This window comes from Papaver somniferum, chromosome 10 (genome assembly GCF_003573695.1).
Source record: "Papaver somniferum cultivar HN1 chromosome 10, ASM357369v1, whole genome shotgun sequence".
In the NCBI taxonomy this organism is placed as follows: Eukaryota; Viridiplantae; Streptophyta; class Magnoliopsida; order Ranunculales; family Papaveraceae; genus Papaver; species Papaver somniferum.
This window is the reverse complement of record NC_039367.1, coordinates 2,548,963-2,559,982: the sequence shown is the minus strand read 5'-3', so window position 1 is coordinate 2,559,982 and position 11,020 is coordinate 2,548,963. Positions and strand designations below refer to the sequence as shown.

Sequence of the window (11,020 nt, the reverse complement as noted above, 5' to 3'; positions counted from 1 at the left end):
CAAAGATTTCCAGAAACTGAAGCAACTTGACAAGGGCCCTAATGGTCCATATGTAATAATTTTATAGGTTTAGTTGTAGTAGTAGTAAAAAGTTGAAAAGGAAGTTTTTGACTTCTACAGAATTTGCAATCTAATCAAGAAAAAGATTTATTTGAAACATTAGATAATTGCAGTTAATTACAAAGCTTCTAGAGTGTTTGAAAACTGGGATGACCAAATTTTATATGAAGAAGAGAAGTGTCACTGGTAGTGGAGGAGAGAGTAATAAAAGCTTTGTTGAAGGATATTGTCTAGAGGCCATTTCTATGTGGTCCTTGGAAAATAGTCTTCCCAGAGCTCAGATCCTTCACAGAGAATCCATGAGAATCAAGAGTTAAGGAGAAATTACTGTCAGAGGTAAACTTGTGAATGGAAAGTAAGTTATGTGAGGCATGAGGAACAACAAGGACATTATGAAGATGAAATGAATGATCATGAATGAGTTTACTAGAGTGCCCCTGTGAGTTATAGGCATACCTGCACGATTTTCAATTTGAATTTATTCACTGCCATCATATGAAGTGATCTCTTGCAAGTCGGTGGCATTTGGAGTAATGTGGTTGTTTGATCCACTGTCAGCAATCCATTCCTCAGTGTCAAATATGTCAGCAGAAGAAAGCATTGCACTTAATATGGCTGGAGGTGCTCTGACTTTGTAGGAGAAATTGAGTCTTTATGTGCAATTTGGTGCCAAGTGATCATCTCCAAGACATAACTGACATTGTTGCTTCACAGGTGAAGGATATCCTCTACCAGTAGGGAATCTGTGAAAGATAACAGGATTTGGAAAACGACGACCACCACCATAACCTCTACCTCTTAATGAGCCCCTAGAGTTGTAGGATGGACCCCTGTAAGAACCTCTACCAGAATGTTCCATGAAAGCTTTGGCATCATTTCCAAGTTTGAGTATAGCTGACCTTTCACTAATAAAAACTTATTCACTAAGCAATTTTTTGTGTAATTCTATGCTAGAGATAGGTGGGTTGCGATGCCTCATAGAAGTATCAAAAGGTATATAATCAGAGTTTAAGGCTTTGAGAGTAATAACAACCAGTTCCTTATCAGAAATGACTTCACCAACAACAGCTAATTGATCGGATAACATCTTAATTTCATTGATTAAGGCAGGTATAATTTTAGTACCTTGAGTGAGAGAGAGCAACTTTGTACGCAGTTGAATTGAATGAGTGGAAGGAGCTCTTGCAAAACGTTCTTCAATGCTGGTCCACATCTCATGAGAGGTGGTGGCTCTGGAAAAGTAAGGAATAACTGAGTCTGAAATTGTTGAGTGAATCCACATCATAATAGAAGAGTCTTCATCCATCCAATCTGTGTAAAGTGAATTCTCAACTCCATTCGCTTGATTCCTTGGATTTGTGTACTGTGCTGGACATGGATATGAACCATCTAAATACTTCATAAGCTTATATTTCTGAATTACAGGATTCATGAGATGACCCAGGTAATGAAGTTATCTTCCTTAAGCCTGAGATGAACAATATTTTTCAAATGATTCAGAGGAATGTTAGAGAACGAGTTTGATGTAGGATTCTCTATGTTTGACTAAGAAGAAAAGTGAATGAGAATCGTAGATCTAAAATTGGGAACAAATAAGTAAACAAATTACGAAATTGGAAGTATAGTGTAGTAAAGGAAACAGTACTGATACTAGATCGAGAAAACTTGAACAAAAAACTGCAGAATTAAATGATGAAATCAAACAAAAGAGGAAATTGCTTCTCTATAATGAAATAAGGTGAGAAGAAGAAAATTAAAAACGAATCGGAAGCTTGGATCGATTGAGAGTTGAAACAAACTCTAACCTATCTGATACCATAATGACATAGCATAAATAGCATAAATGATTATCATCATCTCATTACACTCACATAGAAGCTTAAGCTTCATTACAGAAGAAAGAGAACTTATTACATCCAATTAATAGTCTCAGATGATTTTCAACAATTCACCAATTCTTAAATTACACGTGTAGGGAGAATAGATGGCTAATCATGTGAACAACACGTGAGAACAGAACAATAGAGAGTTATCCCACACTACAACAGGTCGTATCCTGCACCACTTCATTGGTTGTGCTAATAAAACTAATGTGTGAATATAACTGTTACTGTTGTCAGCTGAGACACACTGCACTGTTCATCCAAACTTGTGTCTGCAACTGAAAGTTTGTCATGTCTAAACGGTTCTTATATACTCCTCGATGCTCACAGTGATTCTCACCTCTGATTTGTGTTAAATTCAACTTTGCGGGTCTTATAGATATGATGAGCTGAAAGCAATTCAGATTGATAAGATAATAAAATCAAGGAAAACATCAAGATTCAATACAGAAATACACTGCTTACGTACATACCGATACATGTGGTTGTAATTTCAGCTTTGCTCCTCCTTCGCCCAATCCCTTTCCTCCTGACATTTCCACTCTCAGATTCTCATTTCTTTAGTCTTTTTGTTTTTCTTGGCTGCCTGAATGGAGATTAGGGTAACGAGTGGATCTACAGATTATCACCCAACTAATGTCATATACAATCCGTCCATGAAGCATTGCAAAACAATTCCTTCACCTTCATTCAGAAAAATTCCTATCCCTTATGTCATGAGTGTCGCTATAGATTATAGTGGCGCTAAAGAGATTAGAGTAACGAGTATTTCTGAATGGAGGTAAAGGAAGGATTTTGCTATGCTTCATGGACGGATTGTACGTGACATAGGTTGTATATAATAACAAGTTCACAAAGAACAAAAGTTACAAAACAGAAAGATTACAGCTCCGAAGATTATAGTTTGTTTCCAAGTATGGATCAGATATTAGAAATAGCCATTTTTTATACGGTTTTGAATGCACACAAAGATTTCACTAGTAACCAAAGTCTACTAAAGAACCACCATTGTTGCCTATCCTTGGTGCTGATGCTGAGCCTTTGTTGCATAATGAAACTGAAAGCATCTTTTTGAATGAAAGAAAAGAAAATGGGTAGAACGCTCAAGCTCACGTCTGGCCGCTGCCGGCTTCAAAGTTCACTCCATAAACCCTAACTTTATAACAAGAAAATGGTGTTCAATTTTATACCGGAGGGTTAGATAAAGTGGTTGTGTTTGTATATTGACCGTCAGATTAGAAACGTACGGTTGAATGCACAAGTACTTGGTCAAAGCCTTGACCTCACAACTTGCAGCCTAGTAGACAGAACTACTAGATATTATGATAAAAGAGAATTGTATTATTGAATGAGATGATTTACATTGAGAACCCACAAGGTATATATAGCGATACCATAACTTGGTATGCAAGACTAATACTTGTAAATCAATTCATACTAAATATATCAAACGCTAAATATAACTGTAAATACTAAAACGTTCCATATAATATTTGTATACTCTAACACCCTCCCTCAATCTCATGGAGATTGGAAAAACCGCATGAGATTGGCCATGAAAGTTGTTGATAAGGTGCGGTGCCAATAAACGCCCGAGAAGTATAGGAAGAAGCGCGTCACCATTAAAAAGAATACCGATTCGGAGAACCGCCAAGTGAAAATAACATAACCGTTGATAAAGCATATAAGAACCATCGATAAGAGAATCTAGAAGAAAAGTTGACAAAGAATGGATATGATGGGTGTTGGTTAGGCCTAAGTGGGTGTCGGGCTCGGGGGCTTGGAAAGTGGGGTTTTGACGTTTAAGATGGAGTGGACGGTATAATGTGGTGGTCGGAAAGATTAGATGAAGAAAGAAAAGATGTGCTTTTAACGATTGTGTTTGATAGAGGATTACGAGGGAGAAGATGTTGCAAACTACACCAGCGAGAATGATGGAGGAGGCTATGGTGAAGATTCTGGGTGATTGCCATTGATAGGGGTTGAGATGGTTACTGCCTATGGAGCAAATGGAGATATGTTAACTATAAAACATGGAACTGCGGAAGATGAACAGTCGCTGTTTGAGCTGGTGGTGATGCTGATTATTCAGAACAGAGAATGTAGGAGTGCAGTGAGATATGGAGAACTAGAAATCGACAGGAAATAATGGGTGTTGTTGGTAGTCGATGGACAGAAAGGAGGAATGGTTTTTGACGGTGATTGGAAGATCAGAGGAGATGAAAGTTGGCTGTGGAGTGGGTAATATGCTTAAGACCCGATAATGGTTAGCTGTTGTTGGCTGGCGATGGAAGATGGCAATGATGCTCGGTGATGAGATAGTGATGGTTTGTTGCCATTGACTGACGAGCTCGAGAATGGAGAGAACAGGTTGCTGCATACGGAGTCGAGGTTAGCTGTAGTTATAGAGAAGATAGATGATGCCACTTCAAGAAGGGAGGAACTATAGAGAACTGAGCTAGATGATCAACTGAGAACGAGGAATAACAGGATATGAGATGGACAGTTCGAGCTTGGTTGTTGAGATTGAGCTCGAGTCTGTAATGGTTGGTGAACTGATGATGCCTATGCTCATCAGTAATGAAGAATGATGGAGTTGAACTTGGTCTTTGTTGTGGCTTGTGATGGCAGTAATGGAGTTTGAGTTAGGAAAGGAGAAAAAGAAGAAAGTAATTCTCACGGAGGGCCTGGTATACGTGAGATGATGAAGAGAAAAGTGAAAGTTCAGGGAGTTTGAAAACTCACGGAGGGAGAAGTGTCCGTGGAAGGTTTTGCTCGGTCATTGGCAATAAAGATGAATTATGGAGATTGGCGAAGGCAGAATATGGCTGTTGCGATCTGACTTAGTTGGCTGAGAAGCTAGAGAAGACATGGAAGGCGATGGAGTAAGACAAGAAGATGGTGGAAATATATTAGTGAAACAAGAAGAAGTTAAGACGGCGGTAATGATGGTCAACGAGAATGGAGCTGCAGTCATGGAATTCTTGAGTTTATAGGGAATTATCGTGATCAGATAGAGATAGACAGCTCAAGAGAACAGGGAGAATGGATGAAGATGGTGTCGGTGAGGAGAACTTCGAGAGAACACAGGAAAGAAAGGTTTTGTAGATGATAAACCTAATAATTAAAAACCTAATAAGAAAAACTAATCATATTGCAACGGAGGAACGATCCAGTGGACGATAGCATTGAAGGCTACCGCCGCCGGTTAGAAAAGAAAACGAGGTGGGCAACAGGTCCGGATCGAACCTTCTGATACCAAGACAGAACTACTAGATATTATGATAAAAGAGAATTGTATTATTGAATGAGATGATTTACATTGAGAACCCATAAGGTATATATAGCGATACCATAACTTGGTATGCAAGACTAATACTTGTAAATCAATTCATACTAAATATATCACACGCTAAATATAACTCTAAATACTAAAACTTTCCATATAATATTTGTATACTCTAACACTAGTAGCAGCACGCCCTGGCCCTTGGGTGCTTTAGCTAGAGGCTTAGAGCGTTTGAGTGTCCAATTTCACTCATTGTTCCTGGACACCTGATTACGTTCTGCACCAATGAAGGCCTTCTCATGAATTTATTCTGATGCCTGTTTTTCATTCAGAAGGCTAACCAATAATTCAGCTGAAACACATTACAATATTAAGCCAAAGCTGCAACTGCGGTTGTAAGTCGGCTGAAACACGTTGCAATGTTCAGCAAAGCCAATGCTGTATCTGTAACTGAAGGTTTTTCTTGTGTTGACGCTTCTTTTCACTCCTCAGTAGACCTCTTCCGCCCAAAATGGGAATAGGCTGGGGTTATGAACTTATAATCCGATGATGGAGTTGATTCCATGATTATAAGTGCATTCCATACCGGACCAGACCGGAATAGGGTTATGTACATTCTCATTATGTGATTCTGGTTTGGGCTCTCACATCTGGTTTTGTGCAAAAGTCAACCATGCAGGTCTTCGGTATGAGCTGAAAGCATTTGCGATTCATAAGATAATAAATTCTAAGGAAAACCAATTAACACCAAGACAGGAGTACACTGATTAAATACAGATACATGTGGTTGTGATTTCAGCAACAAGAGAGATTTTGATGAACAAAATTTGACTCAACAAAGAACTTCAGAAGGAAAACCGAAGTTAACTGATCAAATCAATTTCACCAAACAATGTAATGTTAACCAAAATTCTGCAGTTTCCCTTCTGCAACTGGAAATGACAGCTTATGACAGCTTCGAATTACTTCATAAAAAATCTAAAAGAAAATATATTCCCAACCTTAATTGGAACTTTTCCTTTACAAAACCACCAAATGACAAAGCTTATGTCTCGAAACGTTCCTGTGTCTCCTTGCTCCTTTACCTAATCACCTTTTCTCTTCCTGACATACTTCACCCTCAGATCTCTGGATTTCTTTCTTCTTCTTTCTTTTGGCTGCTTTGAAGGAAATATTCAAACACGAGAGAGTGCTTCGATACGTTGAAATCCCTGTACACGAGCAACTGGATTAACATCATACATTTCCTTAAAACTCTTATTATCAAGGTCAAAGGATATCACCTTGTCCTCCAATATCCATAATATTAACCTTGATGAATCTTCGCCTTCCTCAATAAGCAGTACATCCAACGCAAAACGACCGAAGAATTGAGCTCTTTCTAGTAGAAGTCCCGGATATACAGTTGTTAAGGGACTAAGGTCTACCCAATACTTGACATTCCATCCAGAATATATAGTCCATTCGCATCTCCCAAATGTCAAAACGGGGAAAGTCGTCCTTGAGCATCAGCATAAGATGCATATGTCCACTGCACTCGCCAAAGAACTCAACACTTCTACTATAATCTCCTTTGGAACACGGCTGCATTGGTATTGCAACTGTCTTCGCTAATTTACAATCAATATCAAATAATAAAGAGTTATTTTACAAAACTCAAAAGTGTTGTAATGCTCAAAAACATAAATATTTTCATTTAAAAAGTATATCCATGCAAAAACACTTTTCTCAGAAAATAGAGTTTTAGACCTAAAAGGAGCAAAATTTGAACCTAATCTCATGACCAAGACCTTGTGATGTGATAACTTTGCAACAATGAAAATATCTATACAGAGATAAGTTGAATGATAACATAGAAAAATCCTGAATTTAGATAAGGGTATAAAAGTTTCTTTAGTGAAAAATGATTTAGTACCTCAAAGAGCTGACCTAGTTTGATCCTCACTCCAACATGGCATTACATTGATAAATGCACCAGCTTGCTTTGTGTCCTTTCAACTTATGCCCTTCAGTACACCCACCAGAATCAAATATTCTTGAAACCGTGCTCGTCTCTCAGAAGATGGCAGCTCTACAAGGGCACTGTTGAGTCCTTGAAGAGTGGTCTCTTTTGCAGGGTCTAAACCCAGTTTCTGCACAAGGAGAATTTCTTGATTATATATATTGGTAAATTCTTTTAAACACATAGATGTGTATACACTGCACACTTATAATCAGATGTGTACATCTAGAACAGCTGCATTTGATCTACATCTAGAACTCATATTTCTTGTTGTTATTTTCCTTACTGTACAACTTTTATGTATGCGAGTCCGATTACTCTAGGCAAAAGTGCGGCGGCACTTGATCTGCATCTACAGTTGGCACCTTCAGTTCTAAGCGTTGTTAAGCGTCCTTTTTCTAAATTAACCAAAATAGTTTATGATTGCTGGACAAGAATGTGACTATTCCTAATTGTCTCTGCTTACATTATGGAACTAGATATTATGCATCAGGTGTAACACAGGAAAATAACAAACTCCCCACATGAAACTTCTCAATAAACAGACCTAAATCATACAGATCTGATGCAAATGAAAAAGTGTTGCAACAGAAAAACCGAATTATCTACTGCATTATAACATCATATCCTACAAAAATGGCCAAAGAATTTTATAAGAAATAAAAAAAAAAATTGTTCCTAGGCATCTCGATTTCTGATATGAAGCTAAATGACACAATATCCCAAGCTTACTTGGACGAAAGAGTTGTGCCTTTCCAGTTCTTGCTTCACATTATCACTCCACACAGTAAGAACACAGCCTTATCAGAATCATCAACACATTGATTTGCTGCTAACTTATACCTAAGTATGGACACCAGAAAGATCCACATCAACATCAATACACCAGAAAACAAAAATCAAAATCAAAAAATTAAGAAATGGTTGAAACTTAATTCAGAAGAAGTGCATAATTAGCAATTTTTGATTAAAATTCTTTGTCATCTAAATATCCAGAAGCCATACAAACAGAGGTGAGTACCTAAAGTACAGTGCATACAGTTTATCCATAATCGTTCTGAAACAGTAATCTCAGATTCTGACTTTTCGTCAACTTCTTTCAATGATTCCTGTATGTGGAGTAGTAATAAGCAGAGAGAATAAGAACAACACTATAGAGAATAAATATGGTTGCTAGATCAGCTTCAAGAACTAACAGAATATTTAGATAATGAGAAAACGAAAGAGTATTAACAAACAATCCAAGAGAGCAAGAAGTAGATTGAGAGACTATATATAAGAAAGGGGTAGTTATTTGATTATTGCTCAGGGGATTCTACAAGTATAACCAACTAACCTGAACAAGCGCCATTTGTACCTTGGCTGCACTAGGATTGTACACCAAGAGGCCACCCTTGGCCGTCTTTCATACATTGGCTGCTGCTGCGTGATTAGGATTTTTTACTCTTGGTCATAACGAGGTGTGAATAGTAAAGGTTGTTGAATCATCTCTGGTGTAGGGAGTTTTTCAGTCTTCGAATAACTAGCAACAATATCACCACCCATGATCAACATCTACAAGGACTTTCATGGTTGTTCTTGACAACACGCTTGAGTATTATGTATATTTGTCTTGCCCCTCCCTGCAGGAAAGTTGACCAAAACATCACACTGAGGAAGCAAGATTAGCACTAACAGTGATTTCGTGCCAATGTTAACAGAGGATTCTCCAAGAAGAATTTGTGCACTCTTTATATCAAAACTTTTCTTTATGCACTAGAGTCCTAGACTCATCAAAGTATCAATATTCACGTGGTTTAATAAACATGGCTCAGTCATATTCATAGAAAAACCAGCATGGAGTTTTGAATTTGATGATTTGGTAAAAAATATAAGACCTAAAATAATTGATTGAAATATGTATGGCCTTGATAGATATCAAATACTTAACTACCACCAGTGAAGTGACTAGTTCTTTATCAAAAGATGTAGACAGCAAAAACTCAATAAACCATACTTATCGAACTATAATAAAGGAAAACATGTATTTTGGCATTACATGTTACAAAGTCTACCTAATCCATGTTTCAGATGAGATGTTATTTGATTGCTTCAAAAATTCATTCTAAAAAAAAAAAAAAATTATTCATCATACTTCATTTACAAAATAATGACGATTCTAACAGTTCCTTATAATTGATCGGCTACATTTAAATTTACAATGATATTCCAGAAGTTACATAAGGTATCACCACTCTTTCTCCTAGGTACATACTGCAAGAACTAATTATCGCCTACCCTTTGTTTGCCTGACTAAGGCACAAAACTCATTAGCTATAATTGTTTGTACATAATAATCCCGAATGTCAGACTCCTAACTGTAGAATTCACCATGCTGATGATATATTATGTGACATATGTCACTTTACCACCATAATTGCTTAAAACTGGTTAGAACACAGAAAAGGAAATACCTGTAGTAAAATTGTAGTACAATTGATAATGACGCCGTATTTCCAATCAGATGGGCGTTTAAAGGAAAGCTCCTTGTGCTCAAAGTGATGTTCTGATCGTAAATTATTGCAGATTCAATACACTCTTCAAAGGAGATACAGAAATAACTGTTGGCAGAAAAAGCGAACCAAGTTTGATTTTGGTAATTCTATGTAGGCACATCAGTGGTAAACACATATCTCCCCACATTCTGCAACATGTCTACATTGTTTTCCAAATCGAACACCTTGGCAATTTCGAATCCTCACAATCTACCAACAGCAATGCATCAAAAAAATAAAATAAGGGAAGAGAGTTATACCTTTGTCTTTTAACAGAATTGAAGCATGAGGTTACTTCTCCTTTCACTCCCATGGCGTCGCGTCATTAGTCATTCCCCCCTTGTTCAGTATCTGTCGGCCTTCTCATCCGAAAATGTGATTAAAAACCAGAAATAAGTCTGCAGGAAAAATAGGTAACAAAACCCTAAAATCAGAATACAGATAAAGAATAAATGAAACAAAGAAATGAAATGTAAAGAATTAAGATCTACTACTTACACTTGACAGAAAACACCATCATGCTAGTATCCTGTTGCTGTTGGTGGTGATCGTTAACATCTGAACCCATGATCAGTGGTGGCGGAGGTTTTGAGGCGGCCTGAAACAGCAGAGGAGGAAGTAGAGAAAGAACAGTTAAAGATTGGAATGAGGGGAAGTAAGATATAAAGTGACGAAAACATTATGTAGCAGATTATTGCTCAACCCGTCCTTTTCTTCTTGGCCACATGTTTAGCGAAGCAACGCTACGGCCGGTTCCTATGGGGGTTGGCTAACGCGGCTAACCGACTCCTATGCCATGCCAGGTGGCCTGGCAAATTGGCCAAGCCACCGTGGAAAAATAGTTAACCAATCGAGTTTTCACCGCTAACGATTTAGTCTCTACCAAATGATGGATTTTGAACCTCCAACTGCTCATTATTTCTCTAAATAAAAATATGAATTTCAAATACAAAATTTTCACCAAATTTTTTCTATCTTTTCTTCCAAAATGATTCAAAGCAAAGTTTGAATCCCAATTAGACTTGGCTACCCAACTTGATTTTTCGTGACTGGTGCTTGAAACCGCTCGTAGTAAGATATGTGACAGTTATAAAGAAATAAGTAAAAACTAAAGAAGTCTACAAGTTTTGGATATGAACCAAAATCAAACCTCCAACTAAGAAAAGACAAAGAAAAGTCTAAGGCAAGAAAAATTTGAAGGAAATAAAGAAGATAAACAAAGGAAACTCCATTCATGAGCACATGATTGGAA

At 37.4% G+C, this 11,020-nt stretch overlaps 1 protein-coding gene and 1 long non-coding RNA gene across 5 annotated transcripts; both read right to left on the bottom strand.

The window, feature by feature from the left end:
* Positions 1 to 712: 712 nt before the first annotated feature.
* LOC113318544 lies at positions 713 to 2,479 on the bottom strand. The gene is made up of 3 exons (XM_026566712.1): positions 2,417 to 2,479; positions 1,035 to 1,474; positions 713 to 959 (listed from the first exon to the last, which is right to left on the bottom strand). Exons 1-3 carry the CDS (start codon positions 2,477 to 2,479, stop codon positions 713 to 715), a joined length of 750 nt encoding a protein of 249 aa, XP_026422497.1.
* A 3,542-nt stretch (positions 2,480 to 6,021) lies between these two features.
* On the bottom strand, positions 6,022 to 10,409 carry LOC113319205. Of its 4 annotated transcripts, XR_003345214.1 has the most exons (9): positions 10,267 to 10,409; positions 10,029 to 10,166; positions 9,688 to 9,779; positions 8,571 to 8,856; positions 8,256 to 8,343; positions 7,967 to 8,077; positions 7,148 to 7,364; positions 6,516 to 6,842; positions 6,022 to 6,443 (listed from the first exon to the last, which is right to left on the bottom strand). It is a non-coding gene; the product is annotated as an uncharacterized LOC113319205 (long non-coding RNA). The 4 variants fall into 4 exon arrangements; XR_003345216.1 differs by having other exon boundaries at positions 6,022 to 6,842; positions 9,688 to 9,834; XR_003345213.1 differs by having other exon boundaries at positions 6,022 to 6,842.
* Between the last annotated feature and the right edge of the window lie 611 nt (positions 10,410 to 11,020).

Bases quoted from the DNA above. Each gene is read 5' to 3' on its own strand.
- LOC113318544 (XM_026566712.1), bottom strand. From the start codon at position 2,479: ATGTCAGGAGGAAAGGGATTGGGCGAAGGAGGAGCAAAGCTGAAATTA. The intron at 1,475-2,416 runs GTATGTACGTAA...CCTGTAATTCAG, and splicing joins AATTACAACCACATGTATCG to AAATATAAGCTTATGAAGTA. The intron at 960-1,034 runs GCATCGCAACCC...TATTAGTGAAAG, and splicing joins CCTTTTGATACTTCTATGAG to GTCAGCTATACTCAAACTTG.